Source organism: Pseudozyma flocculosa, assembly GCF_000417875.1.
Source record: "Pseudozyma flocculosa PF-1 unplaced genomic scaffold scaffold00001, whole genome shotgun sequence".
NCBI lineage: Eukaryota > Fungi > Basidiomycota > Ustilaginomycetes > Ustilaginales > Ustilaginaceae > Pseudozyma > Pseudozyma flocculosa.
In genome coordinates, this window is record NW_006920869.1 from 205216 (window position 1) to 219039 (window position 13824).

Genomic DNA, 13824 nt, shown 5'->3' on the forward strand with positions numbered 1-13824 from the left:
ACCTATGCAGATGTGAGGAGCAAAGCTGCTGGAGTCCACGACGAGTCGGCGTGAAGAGGCGACAATTTGATCAGAGGAAGAGGTGGGGAGCGAGAGCGAAAATGAAACGCCTCGGGGCGGACGTGGAAGAACGACGAGGCGAACGTGGTGGGACAAAAGGCCGGGAGCTGGAGTGGCAGCCAACATGCACGAACCTCTTCTCTGCCTCAACGATCGGCGCTCCGGGGGGAAGGCGGATGAAGGGCGGCGACCGGGGACAGCTTCCTAGGCGACGCGCTGGAGCTTTGCGATGATCTTGATGAGCTTGCGCCTGTGCTTGCTCTTGACCTTTCCGGCGATCTTGGTGAGCTTGCGGCAAGCCTCGTCGACGGCGGCCAAGACCGAGTCGCGCGCCTTGGCCTTGTGCGGCTTAGCGCGGGCGACGGCGGCCGCGGGCGTCACGCTCTGCGAGGACTGACCGCGAACCGGACGGCTCTGGCCCGTAGCGCTGCCTCCCGACGCCTTCGGCTTGGCCTTGTCCGTGCTCTTGGCCCTCTTCGCTGGCTTCACGGCTGCACTGGCCGACCTCTGGGAACCGGACGCCGCCGACGGGCTCGAGTTTCTGGCGGTCCCGGCGAAGGTCGAGCACGCCCTCCTGACCGCCTTGCAAAAGTCGCAAGGAGACGTGCCAGGGCGTCGCGCGTGGCCGTTCTTGCCCTTTCCAGTCCCAAACGTGCAGTGCTTGGCCGCGGCGACGCAGGTACCGCACCGATCGTTGCTTTGCACGAATCCCTCTTCCAGCCTCTGCGTGATGCCGGGAAAGTCACCTCGTTTGAGCCGATCGTTGGCTCGACCCGGGGGAAGAGGGTGGCCGGAGGTCGCAGGCTTAGGTGCGGCCGGAGGCATTGTCGATGCTCTGAAGGGCAGTCCGCCTCGACTTGGACAGGCTTGTCTGCGATCTTGCGCGTCGTCTCGTGGGCCAAGGCTGCTGAGGCAGGCCGGCCGGTCTGCGGACCTGGTTGGCAAAGCTCGCCTGGGACACGCCTCTTGGCCAGGGACCCTGCGGTTTGACTGCGAGGATCCTGCTCTTAGGGGCTTGAGTATGTCGCGTCTGGGGAGTGGTCGCGCTGTATGCGGCGAGGGTAAAGCCGGCAGTGCGGCCGATGGCGAGGACAGGGTAGGTTATGGCACAGACGCGGGACGGGGCGGGAAGAGGGGAGCGGGGGCGTCCATGTGGCTGGCACGCTTTGAGGTGGTGGTCAGCTGGCAAGCGGCGCTGGAATCGAAGAGAGATGGGAGGAGCAGGCAGCAAGTCCTTGGCCTGCTTCAGCAGCGCAACCGCGGTGCCTCGCGCGGCTCGGCCAAGGTTCAGCGCCGCTCGGAAGCGGAGGCATCTGCGGGCCCGGCGGTCGCAAGGGTCGGGCGCACCTCTGCGCGGCGTGCGTAGCGGGAACTCGATGGCGGATGCATGGATCTTGAGCGCTCTGAGCCGGTGCATGACACGGTGGGAGTGTCCCGCCTTGATCTCAGCGTTGCCTTGGTCGAGGATAGGGATCAAAGGTGGCGAGAGAGGTCGCCTTGACGATGCGATGCGCTGGGCCAGTCGCACTCGGCCGATAGCGCGGGCAGGCCGGAGCCAGGTCCAGGGCCAGGGCCAGGTCGGGATTTTTTCCGAGAAAGCCCAACCAAGGGGCAGCTCGGGAGCAGCCAGCAGGGGGATGGTCAGCCCGCCAGGCGAGAAGAAGCAAGCAAGCAAGCTGGCCGAGCCTGGCAACGCTTCGCTCCTGCAACGACGCCGCCATCATCTCAGCTCCTCCTTCGTCGCCACCTCCGACCGCCAACGGCCTCTCTTCTTCTCATTCACATCGCGACTTCGCTGTACCGCGCGCAGGGCCTCAACGACATCGGCCTTGACGTCTCTGCTTCCGCCATACCCTCCAACGTCCTCGGCCTCCTCCACCCCCGCACCTGACCCATCACCTTCGCCACCGCATCTCCACCCATGTCGTCCGCGGTTGCCCAGCGCCAGCGTGCGCTTGCCCTCTACAAGAGGCTCGTGCGCACTTCGCAGAAGACGTTCGAGGGAGACCAGCGCGCCATTGCCGCGTTTGGCCAAGAGATCCGATCCAGGTACCGCCAGATGGCCAACGAGACCGACCCGGCAAAGGTCGAGGAGGCGCTCAGCATGGGCGAGGAGGTCATCAGCGTCCTTCGCCGCAACGTCGTCCAGGGCAAACTCAACGAGGACTCGACCGCCTGGAGTGAGTGTCGGCGGCCGCCCGTCGCTCGCCGCCTTCTCGTTGCCGTCACGCCCCTGCCCTGACTGCTGACCGTTTCGCTCCCCCCCTCGACCCTCTGACTCTGCAGACCTGCGTATGACCAAGGAAACCGAGCTCGGAAATAACGACAGCATCAAGAAGGCGCGGGAGCAGCAGATCGCCGACCTCAAGGCGGGCAAGGCACCGTCAAGGAGGAGCTGCCGCGAAATGGCCGCCGAGATCAACTCGACCACCATCTTCGGCTCTTCGTCGTCGTCGTCGTCGTCCTCGAGCAGCCCTGCTGCTAGCGGATCAGCGCGTCCATTCTCGACCGTCGCCTTTGCCAAGCGCAACACCACAACCAGCCCTATCCTGCGAGCAGCCTTCTCGACCACCTCGGCGACCCATCTGCGGGACCCGACCGCCGTGGCCGCCACGCCGCTGCCACGACCGGCGCCCAAGTTCTCCTCGGTCACGATCCTCGCCGACGGCTCGTCGATCGAGCTGCATACGACCTCGCCGCGCCGGCTGACGCGCCTGACGCGAGACCAGACGAATCACCCGCTGTGGAACCCGAGCCAGGAGCGCCGGGTGGGCGGCGATGGCGGCGACGACAGCGGCAGGCTGGGCAGGTTCCGCAGGAGGTTCGGAGACAACGAGGCGGCTGGCCCGGCGTCGTCGGCGTCGGCAAAGGAGCGCAAGGAGGCCGCCGCTGCTGCCGCGGCCCAGAGAGGCGAAGTCTCGTTCGGGCAGGACGACCTCGACTGGATGAGCGTCGGCGGTCGCGAGGCACGCGCCGGCTCGCCCATCCAGTCCAAGAAGGCGGCCAAGGGCAAGGGCAAGAAGTGAGCCTGCCGCGCAGGGGTCTCCGCTGTCGTTCGGGACTCCTTCCTCTCTCGCTGTATCGTATCTCTGTGCCCGCTATCCAGCGCTTGCGCCAAGACCTCGTCTACATCGTATCGATGTTTGTGCATCGTTCCGTGTGTCAAGGAGCCGACAGGCCGCGTGAAGGTTCGTTGGTTGAGGGAGCCGTCGATCGTGCGACGCCGAAGCACGGTGCACCTGAAGCTGTCGCCGGCCCGAGCCTGGACACCGTGCACCCCGAAAGCAGCACAGGCGGGTGCCCCGTAGCTCTGACATGCCCAGTACCGCACCATCCACCACAGCTCGTAACAGCACACGCAGAGACGATCGGTCCGGATCCAAAATCACCCTCGTTTGATTTGCAGAGAAAGAGTGTGTCGGAGCAGGAGGGTGGGGGACCAGGAACCCGTACCCCGTTTTCGGACCATTCTTTGCTGCTTGTGCAGAACGCGCCTCTACTCCTGGCTGGAGGCGGCGGCAGCGGCGTCCGAGATCCTCTGGCGGTTCTGGAGGATCTGCTCCTTTTTCTTTGCGATGAGCTCCTCTTGTCGTCCCTCGAGGCCGTGGAAGTAGTATCCCAGTCCTCCAAACGCCGTCATGACCATGGCGTGGCCTCCGAGGTCTATCACGCACAGTCAGACGAGCGCAGAGGATGAAGGAAGGAGACCGCCGTGTCAGAGTCGATGCTGCTCCAGGTGAGGATCGAGGAGGGATCGGAATGGATCCAGGCGGCTGACACGTTGCTCGCAGCGCCATCGGTCGACACCACCGGGGAGCGACGCAAGTGAGGATGCCCAGAGAGCGGTGGACGGACGGACGGACTCACTGTCAAAGATGTTCCTCTTCTGCAATCCGAGTGCGTAGCAGCGGGTAAGGAAGCCGAGTCCGGCGTATCCAAGGACGCTTCCGACCACCATGGTTGAGTCTCTTCGGGTTTCCTAGCTTGTCCGTTCGACGGTGATGCCCTTTTCAGCAGCGAATGCGAGAGGGAGGTATGCGTGTGTGCGCGTTTGCGTGCGTGCGTCGGCCTCGAGGTGCGGGCGGGTAGGAGGTGCGGGTAGGAAGAGGTGCAAGCGGGTGGGTGTGCGAGTGTGGTGAAAGTGTGGAGTGAGACGGTGAAGGTGCTCAGAGGGCCCGCGACAGAGCGCCGCGAGCCGTCCCGCGGCGCCGCCCTCCGACTTCTGAGCAGCACCCGCTTTTCTCGCACGGAATAAATCCCGCCCCCCGGACCATCGCAGTTCTTCTGCGCTGAGCTTCGTCGAGACGGCGCAAACCACACAGCGACAGCCGGGCGATGGTGAACAAGATATGCGAATGGTGACTAGGATGCAAAATGGAAGGACAAGACTGCGACACCGACAGCGACTACGGCGCGGCGGCGGAAGCAGCGCAAGGCTGCCCCTCGTCCTCTGGCGGAAATTTCCAGACGACGACGCCGACCGTCTTGCCCATGAAGCGCCACCGCTTCTCGACTCGGTCGGTGCGGATATTGGGAGTCAGGCACGTCCGCTCCATCTTGCCTGCCTTCTCCACGCTGCGCCGGGACGGCCCGCGCGCCGGTGGCGAGGGCGGTGCGGCGGCGTGGGTACCGGACGAGGCCGAGGACGATGGTACCTCCTGATCGGCGGAGGAAACGACGGCGGCAGCGCCCTGGCCGGCCTCGTCGACGTTGCGATGGAAGAGGATCTCCTCCCCGCGCGACATGGCTGCGACCCTGCGGCCCAGCTCGACGACGAGGCGGGCGACGTTGCGGGTGTCATCGAGGCCGCAGTGCTCGCGACCCTCAAAGGCTCCCAGGCCGAGCAGCTCGAGCAAGCCCTTGAGCGAGAGGTCCTGCTTGGTCAGGCCTCCGGCGGTGAGAGCGGGCGCAGCGGCGGGCCGCACGTGGGTCGAGGGCGCAGCGACCACCTGGAAGCCGTCGTCGCCGCCAAACTCGACCTTGGTCGGAGCAGCGTCGTTGTGGCCCGCCTTCTTGGTGGCCCTGGCGGCCTTGGTCAGGTACTCGACCTCCCAGTCAAACAGGGTCGAGATGCCCTTGCGGACGTCGACCAGCGGCCCGCGCATAAAGAGCGGGGGCGCGCCAAAGTGGACGCGGTCGTTGCGGCCCGAGATCCAGCACTGCTTGATGACAAAGTCGCGGAGATCGTGCGGACCGTGGGTGACCCAGGCCACGCCGGGACGGAGGCGCTGGTCGAGCAGCTGCGACAGCCCAGGCTGGACCTGCGACTTGAGCTTGAGCAGGCCGTGCTTCTGCAGAAAGTCGTAGAAGCGGACCAGGACCTCGGTCCACGTCGGGGCCTGGTCGACCTGGTCCTGCGTGATGCCCGTGAGGTCCTTGCAGAACTGGCTAAGCTTCGGCCGCCAGACGGGGCGAACATACGACTGAAACGTGTCTTTTGTCTCGAGCGCGGTGCGATCCTCGTTCCACTGCAGCAGCACCACGGGAAACTCGATGACTGACGGCGGTCGCAAGTTGAAGGGAGGGAGGCAGCGGCGAGGATCAGCAGGGAGCTTGGCGCAAGGAGCGCACATCAGTAGCGCGCAAGCGCCTCTCGACGCTCACTTTCGTTGGGGTAGTCGTAATTGGTGATCTTGGCCGAGTAGTAGGCGCCGGGGGAGCCGACCGGGGGGCCGCGGTCGTCGTAGCCGTACCGACGGGTCACCTCGCAGGTGGCCTCGACGTCGAGGACGAGGAACGAGTCGTGCTCTGGCGTCCAGCGCGGTGCACGATCGGCGTGGGGTTCGGCGCGGTCATGTTGGGGCGAGGCAGAGGCGCGAGCCTTGCGCAGGCGCTGCCTCAGCTGGGGCTTGACGCCCTTGCTGTCGAGGCCGAGCTTGGTGAGCTCTTCGCGGAGCTCATGGACCGTCAGGGCGGCTGCAGTCATGTGACGCGGCGGCGGCGGCGGCGACGGCGACGGCGGCGACGGCGGCGGGGGTGGTGGTGATAGCGGCGGGCGCAGGGATCGTCGAGGAGGATGGGGCTGGGGTTACGTGGTCGAAAGCGGGTCGGGCGAGCCAGCATCACCTTGACTGTCTCGAACACGACCGGGATGGTGGTGGGAGCAACCCGTCCGACCGGATCTGCGGTCGGCACGAACCTCGACGGCGGGAACGAGGAGGGCAAGGTGGACGAAGGAGGTAGCAGGGCGGGCTGCGAGCGCCTTTGGGTGATCCACTAGTCGGGCTCGGAGGCGGACTCGGAGGCGGTGCGATGTGTGGGCTCGGGTCGTGTTGAACAGGCAGATGCTGTGCGAGCTTGGCGGTGATAGAAGTGCGATATCGGAGAGCGACGGTGGCTCTGTCGATGTTGGAGCCGGCGCAGCTCGAGACGCGGATGGTGCGCGGCGAGGCGAGGACGAGGCCGGATGGGGATGAGCCAGCCAGGGTCGGGGCGGATGAGGAGGAGGAGATGGCCACACCAACGACGAGCAGCCAAAGCACGGCATCCGGGACGTCGACAAGAGAGTCTACAGTGGCAGCACGTCTGCAGCACGTCTTTTGCCTGCCTGCAGCCGGGGTGCAGCCAGCAGAAGAGAGTGCAAAAACCGAGGCGCCAGAGTCGGCATTTTCGTGGCGAATTTTGTCCCGACTTTTGGGCTGCGCTGGGCCGACCCGGTGGGCTGCCTGGCTTCCTGGCTGTGCTGCGCTGCGCCGCCTGCTTGGCACCTTTTCTCCCGGGCGGGCGGCCGGTGGTTCGGTGGAGGCTGGCGCACAAAGTCGAAACGCGACCTCAGCTGGCCGCGTTTCCTTAGCACCGCACCCCACCTACAACCACCATCACCATCATCCGCACCGACAACACACGCCACCACCACCCGCACCGACAACGCACGCCACCACCACCCGCACCGACAACGCACGCCACCACCACCACCGCCTCACACCTCACCACCGCCAATCACGTCTAGCAAAGCCTCGCTCACCGGCTGTTCCTTCGAGCATCGCACCAGCCCGCCTCACCCATAGCCACCAGTCGTCATGGTAGGTACACAGGCGGCGTCCGCTCCGGCGCTCCATCGCACTCGAGCGATCCAGCACGCTGACCATCCATTCGCCTCCTGCCGCGCCCTGCTCTTCCAGTCGGCACCAGAATCCGAAGTCGAGGAGACGCCAATCCTCTGCGAGACCTGCCTCGGGCCTAACCCGTATGTCAGGATGGCCAAGCAGCCCCGTGGCATGGCCTGCAAGGTGAGTATTCCGCCGGCCGAGCCATTCAAAGCACAGGCTTACCATTGGAGCGCCAGCTGACACCTTGACCATGACCCACCTCGGCCTGCTTCGACGCCCAGGTCTGCTCGAGACCCTTCACCGTCTTCCGCTGGAACCCGGGCGTGGGCATGCGCTTCAAAAAGACCGAGATCTGCACCACCTGCGCAAAGATCAAGAACGTCTGCCAGACGTGCATCCTCGACCTCCAGTACGGCCTGCCCGTCCAGGTGCGCGACACGGCCCTCAACCTCAAGCAGAGCATGCCCAACGCCGACGCCAACCGACACCACTATATCCAGGCCATGGAGTCGCAGCTCGAGGGCGCCACGTCGCTCATCGACTCGTCGGCCGGTCCCTCGAGCCGCGCGGGCCAGGAGCTGCTCAAAAAGATGGCGCGCAGGGATCCGGGCTACAAGCGCAACCGCCCGCACCTCTGCTCCTTCTACGCCAAGGGCAACTGCACCCGCGGCGACGAGTGCCCCTACCGCCACGAGCTGCCCGTCGACAACGAGCTGAGCAAGCAGAACCTCCAGGACCGCTTCCACGGCACAAACGACCCCGTGGCGAGAAAGATGCTGGGCGCGCATGCAAAGGAGCAGGGTCTGGCCCCGCCAGAGGACAAGAGCGTGGTGAGTACACGGACCGGCTGCCTGCCTCTGGTCCGAGACGATGCGCCAAAGTGCCTGTTTGCTGACGGGTCGATCTTTGAACACCACGCGCGCACGCTGCAGATGTCGCTCTTCCTTTCGGCGCTCTCGCCCACGACGACCGAGGACGAGATCCGCACATTCTTCATCAACTCTGTACCGCAGCTGCAGCCGCACCACATCAAGTCGATCACGCTCGTGGCGGCGTCCAAGTGCGCCTTTGTCAACTTCAAGACGAGACAGGCGGCCGAATGGGCGGCAGAACGGTGCGCCATTAAGGTGGAGCTGGGGGGCAAGGAGGTCCGCGTCGGATGGGGGCGGAGCCGGCCGGGCAAGAAGGGCGGCAGCGGTGCGGGCGCGGCATCAACGTCGTCGGCGCCAGCAGCCGCTGCCGAGGCCGAGACGGCCGGCAGCCTCGGCGTGCCGAGCTAGGGGCACGCTCCCGGTGGTGGAGGGAGGCCGCGCAGCATCGTGGAGGCACAAACGACGCCGCTGCTGCTGATGGCGGGGCCAGGCCGGCCAGCGTACGGCTGCACAGCATGAATACCATCCCCGCCAAGCCTTGGGCATCTGAACGACTCTCTCTCATCTGTACGGTGCGACTGCGCGTGTGTGTTGGGCCAGGCTGCTTGCATCGCCAGTCTCGCACAGTCGATCTGCTCCCTCATCGCACCGTAAGCACCCCTTGACGCTGAGTTTGATCGACGATCGCACGACGAGCAAGCGGTTGCCCGGGGAGAGAAACGGCGCTTGTAGTCGCTCGCTTGTCTTTTCGGTCCTCCGTCAGCGAGATGGGAACAAGGTACGCCGTGGGAGGGCAAACAGGTTGGCTCGATATCTTCACGATGGTTACGACGCCGGCCAGAGCGAAGGGGGGCGGCGCCCGACGACGTCGATCCGAGGAAAAGGCCGAGCTGCTTCCGAGCCACCGCATAGGCGAGGCGACCAGATCTTCGCAGCAGCCGAGTGACAGATGGCCATACATGTCTCTCTCTCGGTCTCCTCTTCAACTTACCACCGTCTCTTTCCCCTCTGCCACCACCATTACCACGCCGATCCGTACGCGCACAGCACCACCGCCCTTCCGACTTCCTTCGACACGAAATGGCATACGGACACGTACCACGACCGGCGGGCTCCAACGCGGCCGACCTCAAGCCGCGCCTGTACGCGCTGCCCCAACGGGCCAGGACCGAGGAGCGCGCTGCCGTCGTCTGCGTTCCCTTTAGCGGCGACGGCGCCGCCTCGCAGCCAGAGTACGAGGCGGCGGGTGGCAAGCTCGCCCTGCAGCCGCCGGGTGCGCTCGTCGAGCTGCTCGCCGACGTCTTTATGGCGTGAGTCGGACGTGCTGGTCCAGATCCCCGTCGCCGAGGTACACGGCCTGACCCAACCCCTCTTTACCCCGCTCGCTCTTCCCGACATCCATCGACTCCCCACAGCGAACTGGAGCGCGGCGTCACCTACCCGCAGCACGGCCCGCTAACGCTGCAAGAGTTCCGCGACTACTTCCTGGGCTACGACTTGATTGTCGCCTTCTTCCTTCCCGCCTCGGCGCTCCGCTCCGCGCCGATCCCAACGACGGGCGAGACGGTGCCGCTGTCGCACCTCACGACATCGCTGTCGGCGCTCGACTTCCGCCACGCCCTCGCCGGCTTCTACTACATCAAGCCCAACTACCCGGGCCGTTCGTCGCACATCTGCAATGCCGGCTTCGTCGTGCCGCCCTGGAACCGCGGCCTAGGCCTCGGCGGCGTGCTAGGCCAGTCGTTCCTCCATTTTGGCCCCAGGGCCGGCTACCGAGCCAGCGTCTTCAACCTCGTCTACGAAAACAACGTAGCCAGCGTCAGGATCTGGCAGCGCCTCGGCTTCCAGACTGTCGGCAAGATTCCAAAGGCCGGACTGCTCAAGAGGGCTGATGGCCAGGGCGAGGAGTTTGTCGACGCCTTTGTCATTTACAAGGACCTCGTCGAGCAGGGCGGCGACGACGACCGCGATGCGGCGGGCAAGAAGGTCGAGGACGGATCGACGCCGGCGCTCTAGACGGCGCGAGCAGGCCATGTGTAGGCATACATAGATCTCTTTTCGATGCTCGGCGGGTCAGAAAATGCATCAAAGCTGCGCGCCTTCACGACAAGCACACATCGACGGCCGCTCTGGGCGTCGAGGATCGTGGAGAGCGACTGTAAATGCGATTCGCGCGCGTGTATCGTACACTGGAGAGGGTTATCTGCCTGGATGGACGGACAGGCTCCCGAGCAGCGATGAGGAGGCCTATCGAGGACCGTCGAGGCAGGTTGGTATCATCTTCGTGCAAGATTCGGACGGACCTGCGGAGCGGTTCCAAAGACGTGGGCAGGCGGAGAGGTGACAAAGATCAGCATGGCTGCCTTTGGCTCGGCCACGCGATGTTGGGGCCAGAGGCGTTGGATCCCGGGCGAGGCGGCTGCGATGCTCACGTTCAGGAAGCTTGGCGGTATCATCTAAGCGTCGGCTAGCTCAGTATTTGAAGATGATGTAGATGGCGTGGATGATACCGGGAATGTCTGCGGGGCGAAAGCGGAAAGAGTGAAGACGGGTCAGCTACCGTGTGTGCAGGGTAGAGCGGCGGTGCAGGCAGCGCCGAGGTGCCAGCACAGGCCGTCGTCGTGTGGGCGACACTCACAACCCAGGATGGTAAGCAGGACGTTGATCCAGAAGTCGGCGGCGCATCCTCGCTCCAGGAAGACACCAAGAGGGGGAAGGAAGATGGCAAGGATCTGTTAGGCGACGGAAGGACAGGCGTGGCAGCGGGTGTATGGGGAGGGGCGATAGATCGGTCAGCGAGCTGTGGTATGCGGCCGCATCGGCCCTGGACTGGATGGCGCGCAAGGCTTTGACTGATCGACTAGACGCAACCGTCTCGCCGCCACCGTCGTCAGGCGCTGCTGGAGACACTCACGAGCTTGCAGATGTCGGAGCAGGTGAAAGGCATGTTGGCGAGTTGGACGTGGGGTGGTGCTGTGTGCTAAAAAGGCGAGCAAGAGTGTGCGAGAGTGCTTCGGTGGCGGGTGCGGTCGTGGTGGTGGTGGTGGATGCGAAACGAAAGCCCACGTTCCACCGAGCCCTGGCTCTATATACGACGAGGGGCGGTCGTCGTGGCCAGCGCCCCACCGGCCTGTTGCTCGTCTGCCTGTCGATTCGTCGCCGTTGCCTGCATCGAGACGACTACTACTGGTTGGCCGGCCAACGGGGGCCGGACGCCAGACGGGCCAAGACAAAGAGAGGCGGCTTGACCCACCCCTAGCTAGCCAGCCTGGTGAGCTGCGGGCTGCAGGCATGCCGAAGGCCAAGCCAAGCAGGGCTCACAGAAATCCCTGCGATGATGCAACGCGGCAGCAGAGTCTGGTCTGGCCGGGCCAGGGCCGGGCCAAGCCCTGGACTGCCAGCCGTACTGTAGAGGCCTAGCCTGCCGCCCGGCCTGCCTGGGCCACCAGCACGGCCGCCGGGATAGTTGCGTCACGGCCCGGAAATTTTCAGCCGCCCCTCCACCCCTGTCTCTGCTTGCGGACAGGGGAGCCTAGGGATGCCAACCCACGGCCGCCGTGGCCATACCGGACCGGCACCGCTACCATCGAGGCAACATCGGAGGCAGTCATGAAGGGCCCTGATGACGACCAAAGAGTGGCCACCATGCCGTACTCTGACGGGGACCTTGTTGCAAGGGCAACCAAAACCTCCTTCGAGTCTGTGCATGTCCGCCAGTCGAAAAGGCAGACCGACGACGCGAGAAGTCGGGCGAGCCTGCACCGCCTCTTTGTGCCGTCTGTCGAATTCGACTTGCTTGGCATGGCGGTGCGCTCGTCTTCATCGCGACGATGCTGTGTTGGCTCGTCTGGTGTTGTGTTGTGCTGCGGTTCCGATACCGTACGGACTGTAGCCGCACGTCGCAGTCATGCTGACTCCGGGACGGCATCGATGGCGGTGCAGCGCACACGGGCCTTTGACCCTCGAACGCCACAGCATCTCCCGACGGAACTCGGATCTGGTTGCTACGGCTCTCAGGGTCGATGCCGGTCGCCCAGCAGCCCGGCCGGCATGTGCTTCCCCTGGCGGGCCCTGCCTGGCGGTGCAGCCCCAGCCCGACGCCACCGTAGCAATCCGGACGAGGGTCGAGGGGGCGAGGCGCTGCGTCGGGCGTCGGGCGGACAGGCGGCGGGTGGTCGAGGCTGCAGCCCGCCAGAGTCGAGGTCGTGCGTGCTGCAACGTCAATCTCGTTAGCCCAGCCTGATGGCCGGTACAGCTGCTGATGTCGAGCACATAGACGGACCACAGCACAGCATCGCATGCCTGCATCAGTCACTGCAGTGTAACACTACAAGACCAATTTCCATTATTCCGGCCTTTGTCATTGTGTACAGAGGACTGTTGTTGTACAGATGCAGATGCTGTTCAGTGTGAAATGCAGTGTAGCATGACTTGGTGAGAAGTGAACTGTCTGTCAAAGCCTTGAGCCAGCTGCTGCAGAATCATTGCTCATTTGTTTGTGCAAGCTGCCTGTCTTGGAGGTGCCCTGTGAGGAGTACTCAGCTGCACTTCTGTGCTTGTATTGCTGCTTTCAGAAGTGGCTAGATCACTGGTTCAGCACGCTAGCCACTCATGACCCCCTCTACAACGCGACCTGTTCCTCGACGCCCATAGGAACACCAGCGTTGAGCTGCAGGTCAACAACTACCTGCGCCGTGCGTGGCGCCCAGCGACGCTGCTGGCAGTCATGAACACCACACAGGCCTCGCTCATTGCCATCCTCGGCAAGCTCTCCAGGCTTGGCCTCGTCCTGGAGCTCGAGAAGGTGCACTTCAAGGTACTTGCCCAACCGTTCCGTTTCAACGCTGCAACCGAACAACTTCTCGCCTTCAACAGCCTCATCTGGCCCCAGGTCAACGATGTTGCCAAGATTGCTGAGGCGTCTTGCAGTCTCAACCTGGGCCTGATGAACAGTAGGCTGCTCCATCTGTGACCATGTCCCTGCCTTCCGTTGGCCTTTTGTTTCCCTGACCGTTCCTCTGAAGAAAGAAAAAAAAAGAAAAAAGGGCTATACATGTGCCCGCCAAAACCCAACTTCCGCATGTGCTGCACCTGCAACATGGGCTGCTCTCCCGTGGCCTGCAACAACTTTTGGCAGACTCTTGAGCCAAAGTTTCTTCAATGCAACTGCTGCATCAACATGTTGGAATGCTTTGCCAGCTTGCATTGTCTGTTCTGATCATCATTCTGTGCTCTCAATCAAGGAGCTACAGCAGCATCAATGAGTCCTGCATCTCTCCAAGCCAGGCAACATTGCAGAACTGGCCGTCATGTGCTGAGACCATCTTGCATTGGTCTACCTCACAGGTGTGTGTGACTTCATCCTCAAGAAGAAGGACTACTGAGCGGGTACTACCGCTAAGGGGCTGTCAAGGCGACATTGGTGGCATCTCGGTGGCGCCTCCGCAAAGGTGGACCTGAAATTACGCCAAGGTGCCACCAACATCGCCTTGGTAGGGCCACCCAATAACCATAATCTGTCTGCTTTGACTCCAACATTCAAGACTGAGGAGGATACAAACAAGGCGGGGCGGCAGCTTCCCGTGCGTGCTGCTCAGCGATCCAGGCCGTCGATGGCCGACTCCATCATGGCGTCGCCGACCCAGCCGGATCCAATCGTCTGGAGGATGGCCTCCCAGTCGAAATGCGGGTCGTGCTCGCCGTTGAAGGGCAGGTGGTTGTTGGCGGCGGCGCCGTGTTGGTGCAGCTGGTGCGGCGCCTGGCCCTCGGCCGAGTCGGTGCGGTGGTGCAGCGCATTGCTGGGCGTCGAGGCGCTCGTGACAAAGCCGCTGCCGGTTCCGTTG

The 13824-nt window shown here is 64.1% G+C and overlaps 8 protein-coding genes across 8 annotated transcripts in view; 3 read left to right on the forward strand and 5 right to left on the reverse strand.

Annotated features, from left to right (window-relative positions):
* Nucleotides 1–264: 264 nt before the first annotated feature.
* Nucleotides 265–885, reverse strand: PFL1_00060 (uncharacterized protein; the record flags this gene model as incomplete). Its single annotated transcript, XM_007877557.1, has 1 exon — nucleotides 265–885. One exon carries the CDS (start codon nucleotides 883–885, stop codon nucleotides 265–267), a length of 621 nt encoding a protein of 206 aa, XP_007875748.1.
* Nucleotides 886–1981: 1096 nt separating this feature from the next.
* On the forward strand, nucleotides 1982–3086 carry PFL1_00061 (uncharacterized protein; the record flags this gene model as incomplete). The annotated part of the gene is made up of 2 exons (XM_007877558.1): nucleotides 1982–2240; nucleotides 2347–3086. 2 exons carry the CDS (start codon nucleotides 1982–1984, stop codon nucleotides 3084–3086), a joined length of 999 nt encoding a protein of 332 aa, XP_007875749.1.
* A 470-nt stretch (nucleotides 3087–3556) lies between these two features.
* On the reverse strand, nucleotides 3557–4018 carry PFL1_00062 (uncharacterized protein; the record flags this gene model as incomplete). The annotated part of the gene is made up of 2 exons (XM_007877559.1): nucleotides 3557–3723; nucleotides 3928–4018. 2 exons carry the CDS (start codon nucleotides 4016–4018, stop codon nucleotides 3557–3559), a joined length of 258 nt encoding a protein of 85 aa, XP_007875750.1.
* A 448-nt stretch (nucleotides 4019–4466) lies between these two features.
* PFL1_00063 (uncharacterized protein) lies at nucleotides 4467–5986 on the reverse strand (the record flags this gene model as incomplete). The annotated part of the gene is made up of 2 exons (XM_007877560.1): nucleotides 4467–5557; nucleotides 5665–5986. 2 exons carry the CDS (start codon nucleotides 5984–5986, stop codon nucleotides 4467–4469), a joined length of 1413 nt encoding a protein of 470 aa, XP_007875751.1.
* A 1093-nt stretch (nucleotides 5987–7079) lies between these two features.
* Nucleotides 7080–8389, forward strand: PFL1_00064 (uncharacterized protein; the record flags this gene model as incomplete). Its single annotated transcript, XM_007877561.1, has 4 exons — nucleotides 7080–7082; nucleotides 7182–7289; nucleotides 7391–7939; nucleotides 8042–8389. The coding sequence occupies 4 exons, from the start codon at nucleotides 7080–7082 to the stop codon at nucleotides 8387–8389; spliced, it is 1008 nt and encodes a 335-aa protein (XP_007875752.1).
* Nucleotides 8390–9061: 672 nt separating this feature from the next.
* PFL1_00065 (uncharacterized protein) lies at nucleotides 9062–9997 on the forward strand (the record flags this gene model as incomplete). The annotated part of the gene is made up of 2 exons (XM_007877562.1): nucleotides 9062–9291; nucleotides 9397–9997. 2 exons carry the CDS (start codon nucleotides 9062–9064, stop codon nucleotides 9995–9997), a joined length of 831 nt encoding a protein of 276 aa, XP_007875753.1.
* Nucleotides 9998–10453: 456 nt separating this feature from the next.
* PFL1_00066 (uncharacterized protein) lies at nucleotides 10454–10928 on the reverse strand (the record flags this gene model as incomplete). The annotated part of the gene is made up of 3 exons (XM_007877563.1): nucleotides 10454–10500; nucleotides 10620–10713; nucleotides 10896–10928. 3 exons carry the CDS (start codon nucleotides 10926–10928, stop codon nucleotides 10454–10456), a joined length of 174 nt encoding a protein of 57 aa, XP_007875754.1.
* A 2646-nt stretch (nucleotides 10929–13574) lies between these two features.
* Nucleotides 13575–13824, reverse strand: part of PFL1_00067 (uncharacterized protein) — a gene marked incomplete at both ends in the record, with an annotated part of 3446 nt that continues 3196 nt past the window's right edge. The window contains one exon of the mRNA XM_007877564.1: nucleotides 13575–13809. Coding sequence (XP_007875755.1) covers nucleotides 13575–13809 — 235 coding nt within the window. The remainder of the gene's footprint in view (nucleotides 13810–13824) is intronic.